This window comes from Oncorhynchus mykiss, chromosome 27 (assembly GCF_013265735.2).
Source record: "Oncorhynchus mykiss isolate Arlee chromosome 27, USDA_OmykA_1.1, whole genome shotgun sequence".
In the NCBI taxonomy this organism is placed as follows: Eukaryota; Metazoa; Chordata; class Actinopteri; order Salmoniformes; family Salmonidae; genus Oncorhynchus; species Oncorhynchus mykiss.
The window spans coordinates 5,619,097-5,634,015 of NC_048591.1; the positions used below are offsets into that span (position 1 = coordinate 5,619,097).

A 14,919-nucleotide genomic window follows, 5' to 3' on the forward strand; every position below is an offset into this window, starting at 1 on the left:
TCCATGTTAGGTATTTGCTTTAATATGAAATTCTGCAAAGGCTGAAGTAGGCCTTGTGTGTGCACTGTAGATACTCACTGAATCTCCCTCCACCTTTACCTATCAGGATTCGGCTTGTAATGGACATTTTATAAGATTGTGTTGTTTGATGACACAAACAAGGATCAACACAGTACAAGCAGAAAAATGTAAATACTCAAAATAAACAATACATCATTTTGTCTATACTTGCATAGCTATATACTGTAGATTGAACTGGTTTTATGCATTAAACTTTGTGCACCTCCTTGAATCATCGCATACAATAACGATCATAGATTCTCAACTGAGCCTGACTGATGTTTTTCCCATTTTATTTTGTTTATCCTGATTTCACCATAGAATAAACCTGAACTTCAGTATCCCATCATATACACATGAGATATTAATCATTGAAACAGTGTGCAATCTACTCTGCAAATCCTCCATTGCAAGAAGCAGGTCATAGCATATCTCTAGTCCTGACAAAGAGGACATGTGAGATTGGGAGATGTGGAGCGAAGGGTGCCCCCAATGGCACCCTTTCCTCCCCCCATAGGGCCCTGGTCAAAAGTAGTGCACTATGTAGGGAATAGGATGGTATTTAGGACACAGCGCAGGCCAATCTTCTATTTCAGTCCTTCTCTTTCAGGTTGCATTTAGAAGTAGAGGGAATAGCTTCACTGATTTCGTCCTGCACTGTGTTATCATTGGGACATGACTGAGTGACTGCAGCTGTTTGTTGTTGATGCTGTGCCAGTGCCAGATCCTCTGTTAGGTGAGATGCCTAATGTTGTCTTCATAACGACTTGGGTCACTTCTCAGCATTCCATCACAAGAAAGCATCATTCGTTTTCTCTAAAACCTGCAACGTATTAGATTAATAAATATTATTTATCTCAATCTGTAGTATTAATATTTGTGTATATGTGTGTGTGTGTGTGAGTGTTCCTCACCTGAGTGCTGTGGAGTATGACCCCAGGAGTGATTGGAAGCCCATTATGTTTGAGTCTCTCATACCCTGGCCTCTCCACAACCAGTAATTTCAAAGACGACTCGCACTTCTTTATCAGCATCACGACGTCCTCAAAGTACTCATTCTCTACATTCTGGCCATTTACCTCCACAACGACATCCCCTTCCCACAGCCCAGCCCTATGTCCTGAGCCCTTTACCATCACCTGCAGGACAAAAGAAAACTGTAGCCATAACCGTGCCACTCATTTCTCATACAAACCATCTTAACACCTGCCTTCCTCATTATAGCAATGCATGTGGAAAACAACACAGCAGATCAACATTGGGAACTTTTGATTGATGATAGCTGTTACTCATTAGCACAACTTTGATTGGGGATGTTTCAAATTGCCTATTTATGTCAGGAAACAATAATAGAGATTACAACAAATAAATGAGCGAGAGATCGATGATAAGGGTGTTATGTTGTTGATGTTCAAAGGAATACCTGGCCTATGAAAGTTCCTGGCTCATGTTGAACACAGCCCAGATTAAACCCAAAGCCTGATTCTTCTCTCTCGAGGACACAGAGTCTTGGACAAGGAAGTGAGCCATGCTCGTTTTTACTCAGCCCATCCTGAATCTCAGTGCAAGGGGACCGTGTCTTCCTCATCCCTTCCCCTTCTGGCAGACTGTCCTCATGGAATAGCAGGGGAGATAGACCCAACTGCGGTAGGGAACAGAATAGACTGTTTTTGACTGGGAAGGTATTTTTAGTTGACATAATTCTTAGACAATCTTGTATTTGGTGTCAGCATTGATCTAAGCAACATCTTAACATAGTCATCATCTTACTGTAATTTCCTCGTGAGGTTCAATAAAAAACAAAATTCAGGAAAACTCAGAGGATCCTACTGACTACAGTATCAATATTCTAACACCAGAACTCGCATGACTCCTAATTTCCAAACTGCACATGACCTCCGTCCACTTACACACCTGCGTGTAAAAGTCTCTTCCGTGTATGGGCATGGTGGTGAGGCTAACCCGGTTGCCACTCTTCCTCACTGTCCTGACAATATCCTCATGCTCCATGGACTCCGAAGACTGCCCATTGACCGCCAGCAGCAAGTCTCCATCCTGCATGCCAGCCTCTTCTGCTGGACTCCCCACATCCACCTCACGGAGTAAGTGAGCTGGAATCGACAACAAGCAATTCAGCTCAGCCAGCAGGTATAATGTCCATAACTTGTTATAAGTCCTTCTAATGTCCTATTACAAGGTTTGTAATGTCCACAGTATGTGTTCTATGCAGCATGTTTTCTACGGACTTAAAATTACTGTCATTTAGTTAGGATCATTAAGAGATGACAATAGGATATTAGAAGGTGGTCATAGTAGGTGCTTGTAACATGGTCGTGCATACTTACAACAAATGGAAGTTTCTAGCAAAAAAAGGTGTATTGTTAGATGATGTGTGTGTGTGTGTGTGTGTGCTGTATGTGTGCATCATTCTCACCAATAGGCCCCCCTGATGTCAACCTCTCTTGTCGTAATAAGAAGCCATATCCATCTGACCCCTGGACCAGATGCATCGTTGTGGGTCTGTGTGGCAGGTTGTGAGAGCCGGCCATGATCGGCAAGATGGGAAGTTTCCGTCGGACGTAGCTCGCTTCACTTTCTCTGTCGATGACGAGGACGGTCACATGGACGCTACATTTCTTCACCTGAGCAGTACACAGAGATAAACTTGAGGGAGAAGTGAGGAGCATGCTAGCACGTGCACACACACACTCACAGACATACTAAGACACACACACACATCTGCCATGTGGGTTTGTTTACCAAGAGCAGTTCCGAGAAGGAGGGTCTGTATGCTTACCATTTTACTGATAGCTGAATGGGTGAGCGTTGATACCATGGCACCGTTGATCCACACCAGTCTATCTCCGCTACGCACCCCTGCCCTCTTTGCAGGACCCTCACTTACTGTGCTCAACATGTATTGACCCTTCTGACCTGGAGAGATAAAAAAAACAGACACAAACAAACATGTCCACAGAGATCCTCTCTTCGGTAATCAAATCTTATTTGTCACATACGCCAAATACAATAGGTGTAGACTCAACCGTGAAATGCTTACTTATGAGCTCTTTACCAACAAAGCAGAGTTAAAAAAAGTATGTAAAATAACAGTAAAATAATAATAAAGAGGCTATGTACAAGGTACCGAGTCAATGTGCAGGGGTACGAGGTAGTTGAGTTAATTATGTCCGTGTAGGTAGGGGTAAAAGTGACTGGGCAATCAGAATAGATAATAAATAAAGTAGAAGCAGGGTATGTGAAAAGTGTGTCTATGTGTGAGTGTACAGTATGTGTGTGGCGTCAATATGCATGTGTGTGTTCTGTGTGTGTTAGCGTATGTACGGTGCCTTCGGAAAGTATTCAGGCCCCTTGACATTTTCCACATTTTGTTAGGTTCCAGCCCTATTCTAAAATGGATTAAATATTTTTTTCTTCCCTCATCAATCTACACATAATACCCTATAATGACAGAGCAAAAACAGGTTTAGACATTTTTGCTAATTTAATACAAATAAAAAACAGAAATATTACCTTTACATAAGTATTAAAATACTTTACTCAGTATTTAGTTGAAGTACCTTTGGCAGCTATTACAGCCTCAAGTCTTCTTGGGTATGATGCTACATGCTTGGCACACCTGTTTATGTAAAGTTTCTCCCATTCTTCTCTGCAGATCATCTCAAACTATGTCAAGTTGGTTGGGGAGTGTTGCTGCACAGCTATTTTCAGGTCTCTCCAGAGATGTTCGATAGGGTTCAAGTCCGGGCTCTGGCTGGGCCACTCAAGGACATTCAGAGACTTGACCCGAAGCCACTCCTGCGTTGTCTTGGCTGTGTGCTTAGGGTCGTTGAATTGTTGGAAGGTGAACCTTCGCACAGTCTGAGATCCTGAGTGCTCTGGAGCAGGTTTTCATCAAGGATCTCTCTGTACTTTGCTCCGTTCATCCATGCCTCGATCCTGACTAGTTTCCCAGTCCCTGCCGCTGAAAAACATCCCCACAGGATGTTCTGCCACCACCATGCTTCACTGTAGGAATGGTCCAAGGTTTCCTCCAGACATGACGCTAGGCATTCAGGCCAAAGAGTTTAATCTATTTTCATCAGACCAGAGAATCTTGTTTCTCATGGTCTGTGAGTCTTTAGGTGCCTTTTAGTAAATTCCACGCGGGCTGTCTGAGGAGTGGCTTACGTCTGGACCCTCTACCATAAAGGCCTGATTGGTGGAGTGCTGCAGAGATGGTTGTCCTTCTGGAAGATTCTCCCATCTCCACAGAGGAAAAGCCGTGCTACGATCCAAAGATTCATAGAAGCCCTTCCAGACTCTCTCCATGTCAGAGTACAAAAATTGGTTAACCACCTAACTGAGGAACTACATTTAACCTTGCTTAATATCCTAGATATAGTCGCACCCCTAAAATAAATTTGCCATAAGAAACTAGCTCCCTGATATACAGAAAATACCCGAGCCCTGAAGCAAGCTTCCAGAAAATTGGAATGAAATGGTGCTCCACCGAACTTGAAGTCTTCCGACTAGCTTGGAAAGACAGTGCTGTGCGATATCGAAGAGCCCTCACTGCTGCTCGATTATCCTATTTTTCCAACTTAATTGAGGAGAATAAGAACAATCGAACATTTATTTTTGATACTGTCGCAAAGCGAACTAAAAAGCAGCATTCCCCAAGAGAGGATGGCTTTCACTTCAGCAGTGAAGAATTCATGAACTTCTTCCATGAAAAGATCATGATCATTAGAAAGCAAATTACGGACTCCTCTTTAAATCTGCATATTTCTCCAAAGCTCAGTTGTCCTCAGTCTCCACAACACTGCCAAGACCTAGGATCAAGGGAGACACTCAAGTTTTTTAATCCTATATCTCTTGAAACATTCATGAAAATAGTAATGGTCTCTAAACCTTCAAGCTGTTGCGTAGCAACTCACTGCCTTCCTGATGACAAACAATGTATACGAAACGCTTCAGTCTGGTTTTAGACCCCATCATAGCACTGAGACTGCACTCGAAAGTGGTAAATTACCTTTTAATGGCGTCAGACCAAGGCTCTGCATCTGTCCTCGTGCTCCTAGACCTTAGTGCTGCTTTTGACACCATCGATCACCACATTCTTTTGGAGAGATTGGAAACCCAAATTGGTCTACATGGACAAGTTCAGGCCTGGTTTAGATCTTATCCGTCGGAAAGATATTTGTTTGTGTCTGTGGATGGTTTTTCCTCTGACAAATCAACTGGTAAGTTTCGGTGTTCCTCAAGGTTCCGTTTTAGGACCACTATTGTTTTCACTATATATTTTACCTCTTGGGGATATCATTCGAAAACATAATGTTAACTTTCACTGCTATACGGATGATACACAGCTGTATATTTCAATGAAACATGGTGAAGCCCCAAAATTGCCCTCCCTGGAAGCCTGTGTTTCAGACATAAGGAAGTGGATGGCGGCAAATGTTCTCCTTTTAAACTCGGACAAAACATAGATGCTAGTTCTAGGTCCCAAGAAGCAAAGAGATCTTCTGTTTGATCTGACAATTAATATGATGGTTGTACAGTCATCTCAAATAAAACTGTGAAGGACCTCAGCGTTACTCTGGACCCTGATCTCTCTTTTGATTAACATATCAAGACTACTTAAAGGACAGCTTTTTTCCATCTATGTAACATTGCAAAAAATCTGAAACATTTTGTACAAAAATGATGCAGAAATGTTCATCCATGCTTTTGTCACTTCTATATTAGACTACTGCAATGCTCTACTTTCCGGCTACCCGGATAAAGCACTAAATAAACTTCAGTTAGTGCTAAACACAGCTGCTAGAATCTTGACTAGAACCAAAAAATATGATCATATTACTCCAGTGCTAGCCTCTCTACACTGGCTTCCTGTTAAGACTAGGGCTGATTTCAAGGTTTTACTGCTAACCTACAAAGCATTACATGGGCTTGCGCCTACCTATCTCTCCAATTTGGTCCTGCCTTGCATACCTACACGTAGGCTATGGTCACAAGACACAGGCCTTGTCCCTAGAATTTCTAAGCAAACACCTTTAGAGCTCCATTTTTATGAAATGGTCTGCCTACCCATGTGAGAGACGCAAACTCGGTCTCAACCTTTAAGTCTTTATTGAAGGCTCATCTCTTCAGTAGGTCCTATGATTGAGTGTAGTCTGGGCCAGGGGTGTGAAGGTGAACGGAAAGGCACTGGAGCGACGAACCGCCCTTGCTGTCTCTGCCTGGCCGGTTCCCCTCTCTCCACCGGGATTCTCTGGCTCTAACCCTATTACGTGGGCTGAGTCACTGTCTTACTGGTGCTCTTCCATGCCGTCCCTAGGGGGGGTGCGTCACTTGAGTGGGTTGAGTCACTGACGTGTCTTCCTGTCCGGGTTGGCACCCCCCCGGGTTCGTGCTGTGGGAGAGATCATTATGGGCTATACTCAGCCTTGTTTCAGGGTAGTAAGTTGGTGGTTGAAGATATCCCTCTGGTGGTGTGGGGGCTGTGCCTTGGCAAAGTGGGTGGGGTTATATCCTGCCTGGTTAGCCCTGTCCAGGGGTACCGTCGGACGGGGCCACAGTGTCTCCTGACCCCTCCTGTCTCAGCCTCCAGTATTTATGCTGCAATAGTTTGTGTCGGCAGGCTAGGGTCAGTCTGTTATATTTGGAATATTTCTCCTATCTTATCCGATGTAAATTTAAGCATGCTCCCTCTAATTCTCTCCCTCTGTACACTCCTTGCAGTGAGGATTTAACCCAGGAAGGAGATGTGGAGCGATGGAATTTTCACTTCTCTGCTTTCACAAAAAGCTGGTTCTCCAGGAGGCGTTGGAGAACCTGTCAGATGTGGAGCACGTGTCCTTGGCCGGAGCGGGGAAGACGAGGAAGTCGTCGAGGTAGACGAAGACAAACCGGTTCAACGTGTTGCGAAGAACATCATTAACCAGAGCCTGGAACACAGCTGGGGTGTTGGTAAGGCCAAAATGCATGTCCAGATACTCATAGTGACCACTGGTTGTGTTGAAGGCAGTCTTCCACTCATCCCCTTCCCGTATCCACACCAGGTGGTAGATGTTCCATAGGTCCAGCTTGGAGAACATGGCCCCCTGGAGACGCATTGAAAGCTGAGGAGATGAGTGGTAGCAGGTAGCGGTTCTTCACCGTGATGTTGTTGAGGCCCCGGTAGTCGATGCACGTGCGCAGGGTTTGTCCTTCTTCTCCACAAAGAAGAACCCTGTGACGGCAGGGGAGGGAAAAGGACAGATGAACCCTGCAGCTAGGGAATCCTCAATGTATGTCTCTATAGCCTTGGTCTCCGTCCCAGGCGCGGAGTGGTGCCTGGGAGAAGGTCAATCCTGCATTTATAGGGTCGGTGCAGCGGAAGAAAAATGGCCGGGCCTTACTGAACACCTCCCTGAGGTCCAGGTACTCCGCGGGAATGGCGGAGAGGTAAGGAACAACTTCCGAGCCCCTAGGAAGACGTCCCGGGGCAGACTGCGCTTCAGGCATTGAGCATGGCAGAACGGGTTCCAGCCCATGATGTCACCAGCAGTCCAGTCTATGATGTGATTGTGTCACTGGAGCCAAGAGAATCCCAACACCACAGGAACCTGAGGAGACTTAATGAGCAGGAATTGGATCGTCTCGCTGTGGTTCCCTGACACACATAGGTTGATGGGGGTGGCATTGTGGGTAACCTGACCTATAGAGTGCCCGTCCACTGCTCTAACTTCCATGGGAATGGAGAGGGGCTGAGTGGGGATTTCCAGCTCCGATTCCAAGGTAGCGTCCATAAAGCACTCATCGGTCCTTGATGAGCACCCGGAGAGATTTCGATTTCGATCCCCCACAGTAAAATGTCATGAAAATGTGATGCGAGTACGAGGAGAGGAAAAGTTATCCGTGTGGCCCACCAGAGTACTCGCTCCTACCGGTGAGCTTGGTCTTTTAGTGGACAGGTGGAGACAAAATTACCAGTAGTCCCACAATACAGGCAACTCTTAGTGTGAAGCCTTTTTGCCGTTCGGCTGGAGACAGCCTAGCTCTGCCTAGTTGCATTGGCTCGGAAAGAGGTGAATCGGCAGACTTCGGAGACTCTCGGGGGAACTCGGGTAACCTTAGCTTCTCTCGGTAACAGAGCCATCGGGAACTTCCGGGATGCCTCGGAGGTGAGGTGGAATCGAATCTCCTCTCCTTCCTTCATTTCCATAGTCACCATCAATCCGAATGGTCAAGGCCATGAGCGAGTCAAGCTCCGTCGGTAGTTCCCAGGCTGCAAGCTCGTCCTTTACTTCCTCCAAAACTGTGCAGGAACATGTCGAACAATGCTTCCGGGTTTCAGGCACTCTTAGCTGCCAACGTGCAGAAATCCACCGCGTAGTCTGCTACCACACTGCGGAAGTCCGAAGCTAGAGTAACTTCTGGGCAGCCTCTCTCCCGGACAATGGAGCATCGAAAACTTTCTTTACCTCCGCCACGAACTCCTCCAGACTGTTGTTCCCATACTACCATTGCCCAGGCGAGAGCCCTCGCAGACATTAGCGTGACGAGGTACGCTATCTTAGAGGGGTCCGAGGGGAAGGAGGAGGGTTGCAGCTCGATGATGAGGGAACACTGAGCAAGAAATGCCTGACAAGTGCTCGACTCTCAATCATTCCGGGGGAGTTAAGCAGATTTCCCAGTAAACTGGGGTGGCCGGGGAGGCATTGCTGCTAACAGCCAGGTTACTGAAGTGCTGGGAGGTTACAGTCGTGGTAGGCTGCCTAACAAACAACCCCACAGAATTGCTCCAGCAATGCGTTCAACACTTGGTCATGGCGTTCGGCCAAGGTCTGAAACCCTTCCATAAGACCACAAAACAACTCCTCGTGCCTTCCAATGGTGGCTCCTTGGGAGGAGATGGTGTTGCTGAACTGGTCCGAGTCTGCTGGGTCAGTCATGGCCAGTTCTTGCTATCACGTTTTATGGAAGACCCAGATGCAGACAGTGTCGAAGTAACATTATTTATTACTAGATCAGGGGGCAGGAAAAATGACAGGTCAAAGGCAGGCAAAGGTCGGTAATCCAAAAAGGTACAGAACGGCAAGCAGTCTCAGGGTTAGGGCAGGCAGAGGTCAATAATCCAGTGTGATGTGACAAGGTACAGAACGGCAGGCAGGCTTAGGATCAGGGCAGGCAGAATGGTCAAAACTGGGAAAACTAGAAAACAGGAACTAGAAACAGACAGGAGCAAGGGGGAAAACACTGATAGGCTTGACGAACAGGCAACAGAAAAACAGAGAACACAGGTATAGGGATAATGGGGAAGATGGGAGACACCTGGAGGGAGGTGGAGACAAGCACAAAGACAGGTGAAATAGATCAGGGTGTGGCAGCCTCAGAGCTCTACGGACAATTCCGACCTCATGGTTTCGTTTTTGCTGTGGGACCTTATATAGACAGGTGTGTGCCTTTCCAAACGATGTCCAATCAATAGAATTTACCACAGGTGGACTCCAATCTAGTTGTAGAATAGGAGAACCCTTTTTGGTTCCAGGTAGAAAGAACCCTTTTGGTTCCAGGTATAACCCTTTACACAGAGGGTTTTACATGGAACCCAAAAGAGTTCTACCTGGAACAGAAAAGGGTTCTACCTGGAACCAAAAAGGGTTCTCCTATGGGGATAGCCAAAGAACCCTTTTGGAATCCTATTTTCTAAGAGCGAAGTCAAGATGCTCTCAATGGTGCAGCTCAGGGCCCATGCCAAATATTTTCAGTCTCATAATCATACTATGCAGGCCTTAACATTTACGTTAACTCTGCACAAGATTTTGATATTGAAAAGATAAGAAAGATGCCAGAGTTTGATTGAGTGGCAAACATCTCTCGACCGTCTCTCGACTAACCCTAAATCAACCTAGGTTGATAACCTGAGTTCAATTCCACAGTCCGCCGTTTCTCAAATTTGACTCGACCCTTATCTGCCTTCCCGTCTCCCCCGCTCTCCTTCCTACTGTTTAGCAAATCATCTGCCAAAAAAGATTACGGAATGAATAACTCATAGCTACCTTCAATGGGGATGATGCTGATTCCCAGACCTAAGACAGGGTCTCTGGTGATGTGACACAGCCTGGGCCGGGAACATGTCTCCCCTCGGTAAGCCCTGGTCAGAGCCTGGATGTCCAGTCCCTGGGCCAGCGCCTCCTTATACTCCTCCCCCTTCAGAACCAGCAGGAACAGATGCAACCCACATGCCTGGATTCTCTGCACCACCTGTCAATCAGAGCAGAACATGCTGCAGCTACGAAACAAAGACTCTGTTTAGACCAAGTAGGTAAGCCTTGTCCCAGCCAGAATGGTGTGTGACAGCTTTATGTGCAGAGGACACTGTCGGATGTAGCGTGTGGCAGCTTTATGTGCAGAGGACACTGTCGGATGTAACGTGTGGCAGCTTTATGTGCAGAGGACACTGTCGGATGTAACGTGTGGCAGCTTTATGTGCAGAGGACACTGTCGGATGTAACGTGTGGCAGCTTTATGTGCAGAGGACACTGTCGGATGTAGCGTGTGGCAGCTTTATGTGCAGAGGACACTGTCGAATGTAGCGTGTGGCAGCTTTATGTAGCGTGTGGCAGCTTTATGTGCAGAGGACACTGTCGGATGTAGCGTGTGGCAGCTTTATGTGCAGAGGACACTGTCGGATGTAGCGTGTGGCAGCTTTATGTGCAGAGGACACTGTCGGATGTAACGTGTGGCAGCTTTATGTGCAGAGGACACTGTCGGATGTAACGTGTGGCAGCTTTATGTGCAGAGGACACTGTCGGATGTAGCGTGTGGCAGCTTTATGTGCAGAGGACACTGTCGAATGTAGCGTGTGGCAGCTTTATGTAGCATGTGGCAGCTTTATGTGCAGAGGACACTGTCGGATGTAGCGTGTGGCAGCTTTATGTAGCGTGTGGCAGCTTTGTGTAGCGTGTGGCAGCTTTATTTGCAGAGGACACTGTCAGATGTAGCGTGTGGCAGCTTTATGTAGCGTGTGGCAGCTTTGTGTAGCGTGTGGCAGCTTTATGTAGCGTGTGGCAGCTTTATGTAGCGTGTGGCAGCTTTATGTAGCGTGTGGCAGCTTTATTTGCAGAGGACACTGTCGGATGTAGCGTGTGGCAGCTTTATGTAGTGTGTGGCAGCTTTGTGTAGCGTGTGGCAGCTTTATGTAGCGTGTGGCAGCTTTATTTGCAGAGGACACTGTCGGATGTAGCGTGTGGCAGCTTTATGTAGCGTGTGGCAGCTTTATGTAGCGTGTGGCAGCTTTGTGTAGCGTGTGGCAGCTTTATGTGCAGAGGACACTGTCGGATGTAGCGTGTGGCAGCTTTATGTGCAGAGGACACTGTCGGATGTAACGTGTGGCAACTTTATGTGCAGAGGACACTGTCGGATGTAACGTGTGGCAACTTTATGTGCAGAAGACACTTTCGGATGTAGCGTGTGGCAGCTTTATGTGCAGAGGACACTGTCGAATGTAGCGAGTGGCAGCTTTATGTAGCATGTGGCAGCTTTATGTGCAGAGGACACTGTCGGATGTAGCGTGTGGCAGCTTTATGTAGCGTGTGGCAGCTTTGTGTAGCGTGTGGCAGCTTTATGTAGCGTGTGGCAGCTTTATTTGCAGAGGACACTGTCGGATGTAGCGTGTGGCAGCTTTATGTAGCGTGTGGCAGCTTTATGTAGCGTGTGGCAGCTTTGTGTAGCGTGTGGCAGCTTTATGTGCAGAGGACACTGTCGGATGTAGCGTGTGGCAGCTTTATGTGCAGAGGACACTGTCGGATGTAACGTGTGGCAGCTTTATGTGCAGAGGACACTGTCGGATGTAACGTGTGGCAGCTTTATGTGCAGAGGACACTGTCGGATGTAGCGTGTGGCAGCTTTATGTGCAGAGGACACTGTCGAATGTAGCGAGTGGCAGCTTTATGTAGCATGTGGCAGCTTTATGTGCAGAGGACACTGTCGGATGTAGCCTGTGGCAGCTTTATGTAGCGTGTAGCAGCTTTGTGTAGCGTGTGGCAGCTTTGTGTAGTGTGTGGCAGCTTTATGTAGCGTGTGGCAGCTTTATTTGCAGAGGACACTGTCAGATGTAGCGTGTGGCAGCTTTATGTAGCGTGTGGCAGCTTTGTGTAGCGTGTGGCAGCTTTATGTAGCGTGTGGCAGCTTTATTTGCAGAGGACACTGTCGGATGTAGCGTGTGGCAGCTTTATGTAGCGTGTGGCAGCTTTATGTAGCGTGTGGCAGCTTTGTGTAGCGTGTGGCAGCTTTATGTAGCGTGTGGCAGCTTTGTGTAGCGTGTGGCAGCTTTATGTAGCATGTGGTAGCTTTATTTACAGAGGACACTGTCGGATGTAGCGTGTGGCAGCTTTATGTAGCGTGTGGCAGCTTTATGTAGCGTGTGGCAGCTTTGTGTAGCATGTGGCAGCTTTGTGTAGCGTGTGGCAGCTTTATGTAGCGTGTGGCAGCTTTATGTAGCATGTGGCAGCTTTGTGTAGCGTGTGGCAGCTTTATGTAGCGTGTGGCAGCTTTATGTAGCGTGTGGCAGCTGTATGTAGCGTGTGGCAGCTTTATTTGCAGAGGACACTGTCGGAGACATTGTAAGAGAAGAGGTTCTCTCAGATCTCTTAAAGTCTGGTTCTGACCCACATGCGATGAAGCAGACGCACATTACATACAGAACTCACATCTGTGTGCCAAAGCTTTAAGAAATGTGTGCACAGTGATTCCACTGACATAACGGTACGTCTGGTTCTCACCCTCGGGAACTCCATGTTGTCGACAAATTCCTCATTGACCTCCAGCACACGGTCCCCGTCCCTGAGCCCACTGAGCGCTGCAGGACTCCACGGATCCACCTGGCGGACAACATAGCCCCGGCAGCTCCTCTCCATTCGCAGATGGAAGCCAAAACTCTGGCCCTCTTTGCACTTTATCTGGCACAGGCGGGGTACCGGACTGGGGTCTGGCTCTGGAGGGCAAGACAAAACACTGCCATTGACATAGCATGGGCATTGTGTGTGGATACCTAAAGAAGTCAGGTTTATCTTGATTACTATGATTGATGAACTATTGTTCGTCAGACCATCTTCCATGCGTTGGGGGGAAATGATGGATGATTTTGGATGTGTTCGTTCTCAAACCTTACCCGGGTCGTCTGAGATGATCAAGGCTGGATTGTCGATCCCCTCTTTCGGATTGAAGGTGAATCTTTTGAGTAAGGAAAATAAAAAAGTAAATGTTTAAACATGAATTGGCTTTAAGGATGTGTGTTAAGGACATATTCGATAATGTCTTATTTTGTATTATGACAATTGTCTCTAGTCCAATTAGTAGCCATCAAAACAAAAACTAAAAAAACTTACCTTGGAAATTCCATTGCATCCTCAAGACCTAGACTGACAGAAAAAAGAAAAATCCCTCAAGTTTGTTTTCTCTGCAGTAATGATTCCAGGAATGACCTTCTCCCTGTGGCTGTGTGTCCTTGGTCCAAACATCCAGGTTACTCATCTCCAAATGAAATCCGGTGCCTTCAGAAAGTAATTAGGCTGTAACACAACAAAATGTGGAATAAGTCAAGGGGTGTGAATACTTTCTGTGTGTTCCCCATGCCCTGTCCGGACACAATCAAAGGTGATCATTAGCTCAAATATTTAACGTCTCTCCAGCATCCAGCCCTTCCATTTTTCTATGTTTAGCTGTACAGTAAATGTCCTTACGGTTTACTTTGATGAATTAATCGTAGTGAGAGAAAAAAACTTGCGACCCGTGTCACAGCATAGCATTTGATAGGCACAGTCAAGTCATTCATGACTTATTACTGTAATGTCATTCTAAGGTTTGGCTTAGTCTTTCCTCATGAATATCCTAACCTGGCCTAATGACTAACATTAGGATGAGGAGGATACTCACACTCACACGCCCCAGCATGCCAGTCCTTATACAAGCATTTCCATTTCTTATTTGCATACAGAATTCATCCCTTCCCTTCCTGCTCGATTGTTACACACACACACACACCCACATTCAACCTCTTGGCAAGGAGAGGTCTGTGCAGGCTGTCAGGTTGTTAGTGGTGATATCTGCAGTGTCATGTTCCCAGCTATCTGCTGACTGTCATTATTCTAGCTGTGGAGGGACCGGACAGCTTTTATTACAGGGCTTTTATTAAAGGAAGGCTGCCTTTTTTCTATTATAGGTAGACCTAGAAAGGACTGGCGATGTTGTATGTTGACTGTCAACATGTTCATTTTGGGTTCAGCAGTCAATGTAGGCTAGCATATTCATGTATGCTGAGGGGGTAGCAGTTAACAATTCATTATTCATCCCAAAAAAAACACAAAAATGTACAGTACAGTCTTCATTTTAATTTTAGAATCAAACAAGTTACTTCGTAGCACTGTCACACAAGACATAAGGCTACCTTTAATCACCAATGATTAAACACACTTTAGAACACACTCACAAGGCTATTGTAATGCAAAATGCTATTTGAATATACAAATCTCATATTGTGCACTCGTTCGAGTTCTGAAGCAAGACCATGCCTTGTGAAACGTAGAAGCATGTCTGTGACTTGACATAGACAACAATGGAGACTGGTCTTGGGAAAGGCCTTGCGCCAAAACGTATACATTGAACATTATATCCTCTTGTCCTTGTTGTGTGTAGATGTAGAAAAACAGACTCTTACCCGCGGTGCACCTCGTGGCTGCTGTCTGTCCTTGTGTCTGGACGTCCTCCTGGCTGCCTGAGGTTGTGTGGAGGTGCAAGGTACACAGCAGATTGTGACGTTAAGATTCCTCTGTATGTCAGCATTTGAGACGGTAACTCTTTCTTCCTCCACCA

At 46.5% G+C, this 14,919-nt stretch overlaps 1 protein-coding gene across 1 annotated transcript; it reads right to left on the reverse strand.

Annotated features, from left to right (window-relative positions):
• On the reverse strand, nt 1-14,919 carry pdzd3a (PDZ domain containing 3a). The gene is made up of 11 exons (XM_036964873.1): nt 14,765-14,919; nt 13,437-13,619; nt 13,220-13,281; nt 12,831-13,042; nt 10,107-10,311; nt 2,858-2,994; nt 2,495-2,702; nt 1,975-2,171; nt 1,484-1,702; nt 975-1,199; nt 1-883 (listed from the first exon to the last, which is right to left on the reverse strand). Exons 2-11 carry the CDS (start codon nt 13,448-13,450, stop codon nt 851-853), a joined length of 1,512 nt encoding a protein of 503 aa, XP_036820768.1. The 5' UTR covers nt 13,451-13,619; nt 14,765-14,919; the 3' UTR covers nt 1-850.

Coding starts and splice junctions, on each gene's coding strand:
- pdzd3a (XM_036964873.1), bottom strand. Junction 13,043..13,219: donor GATCATCTCAGACGACCCGG/GTAAGGTTTGAG, acceptor CTTGCCCTCCAG/AGCCAGACCCCAGTCCGGTA. Junction 10,312..12,830: donor ACAACATGGAGTTCCCGAGG/GTGAGAACCAGA, acceptor TCTGATTGACAG/GTGGTGCAGAGAATCCAGGC.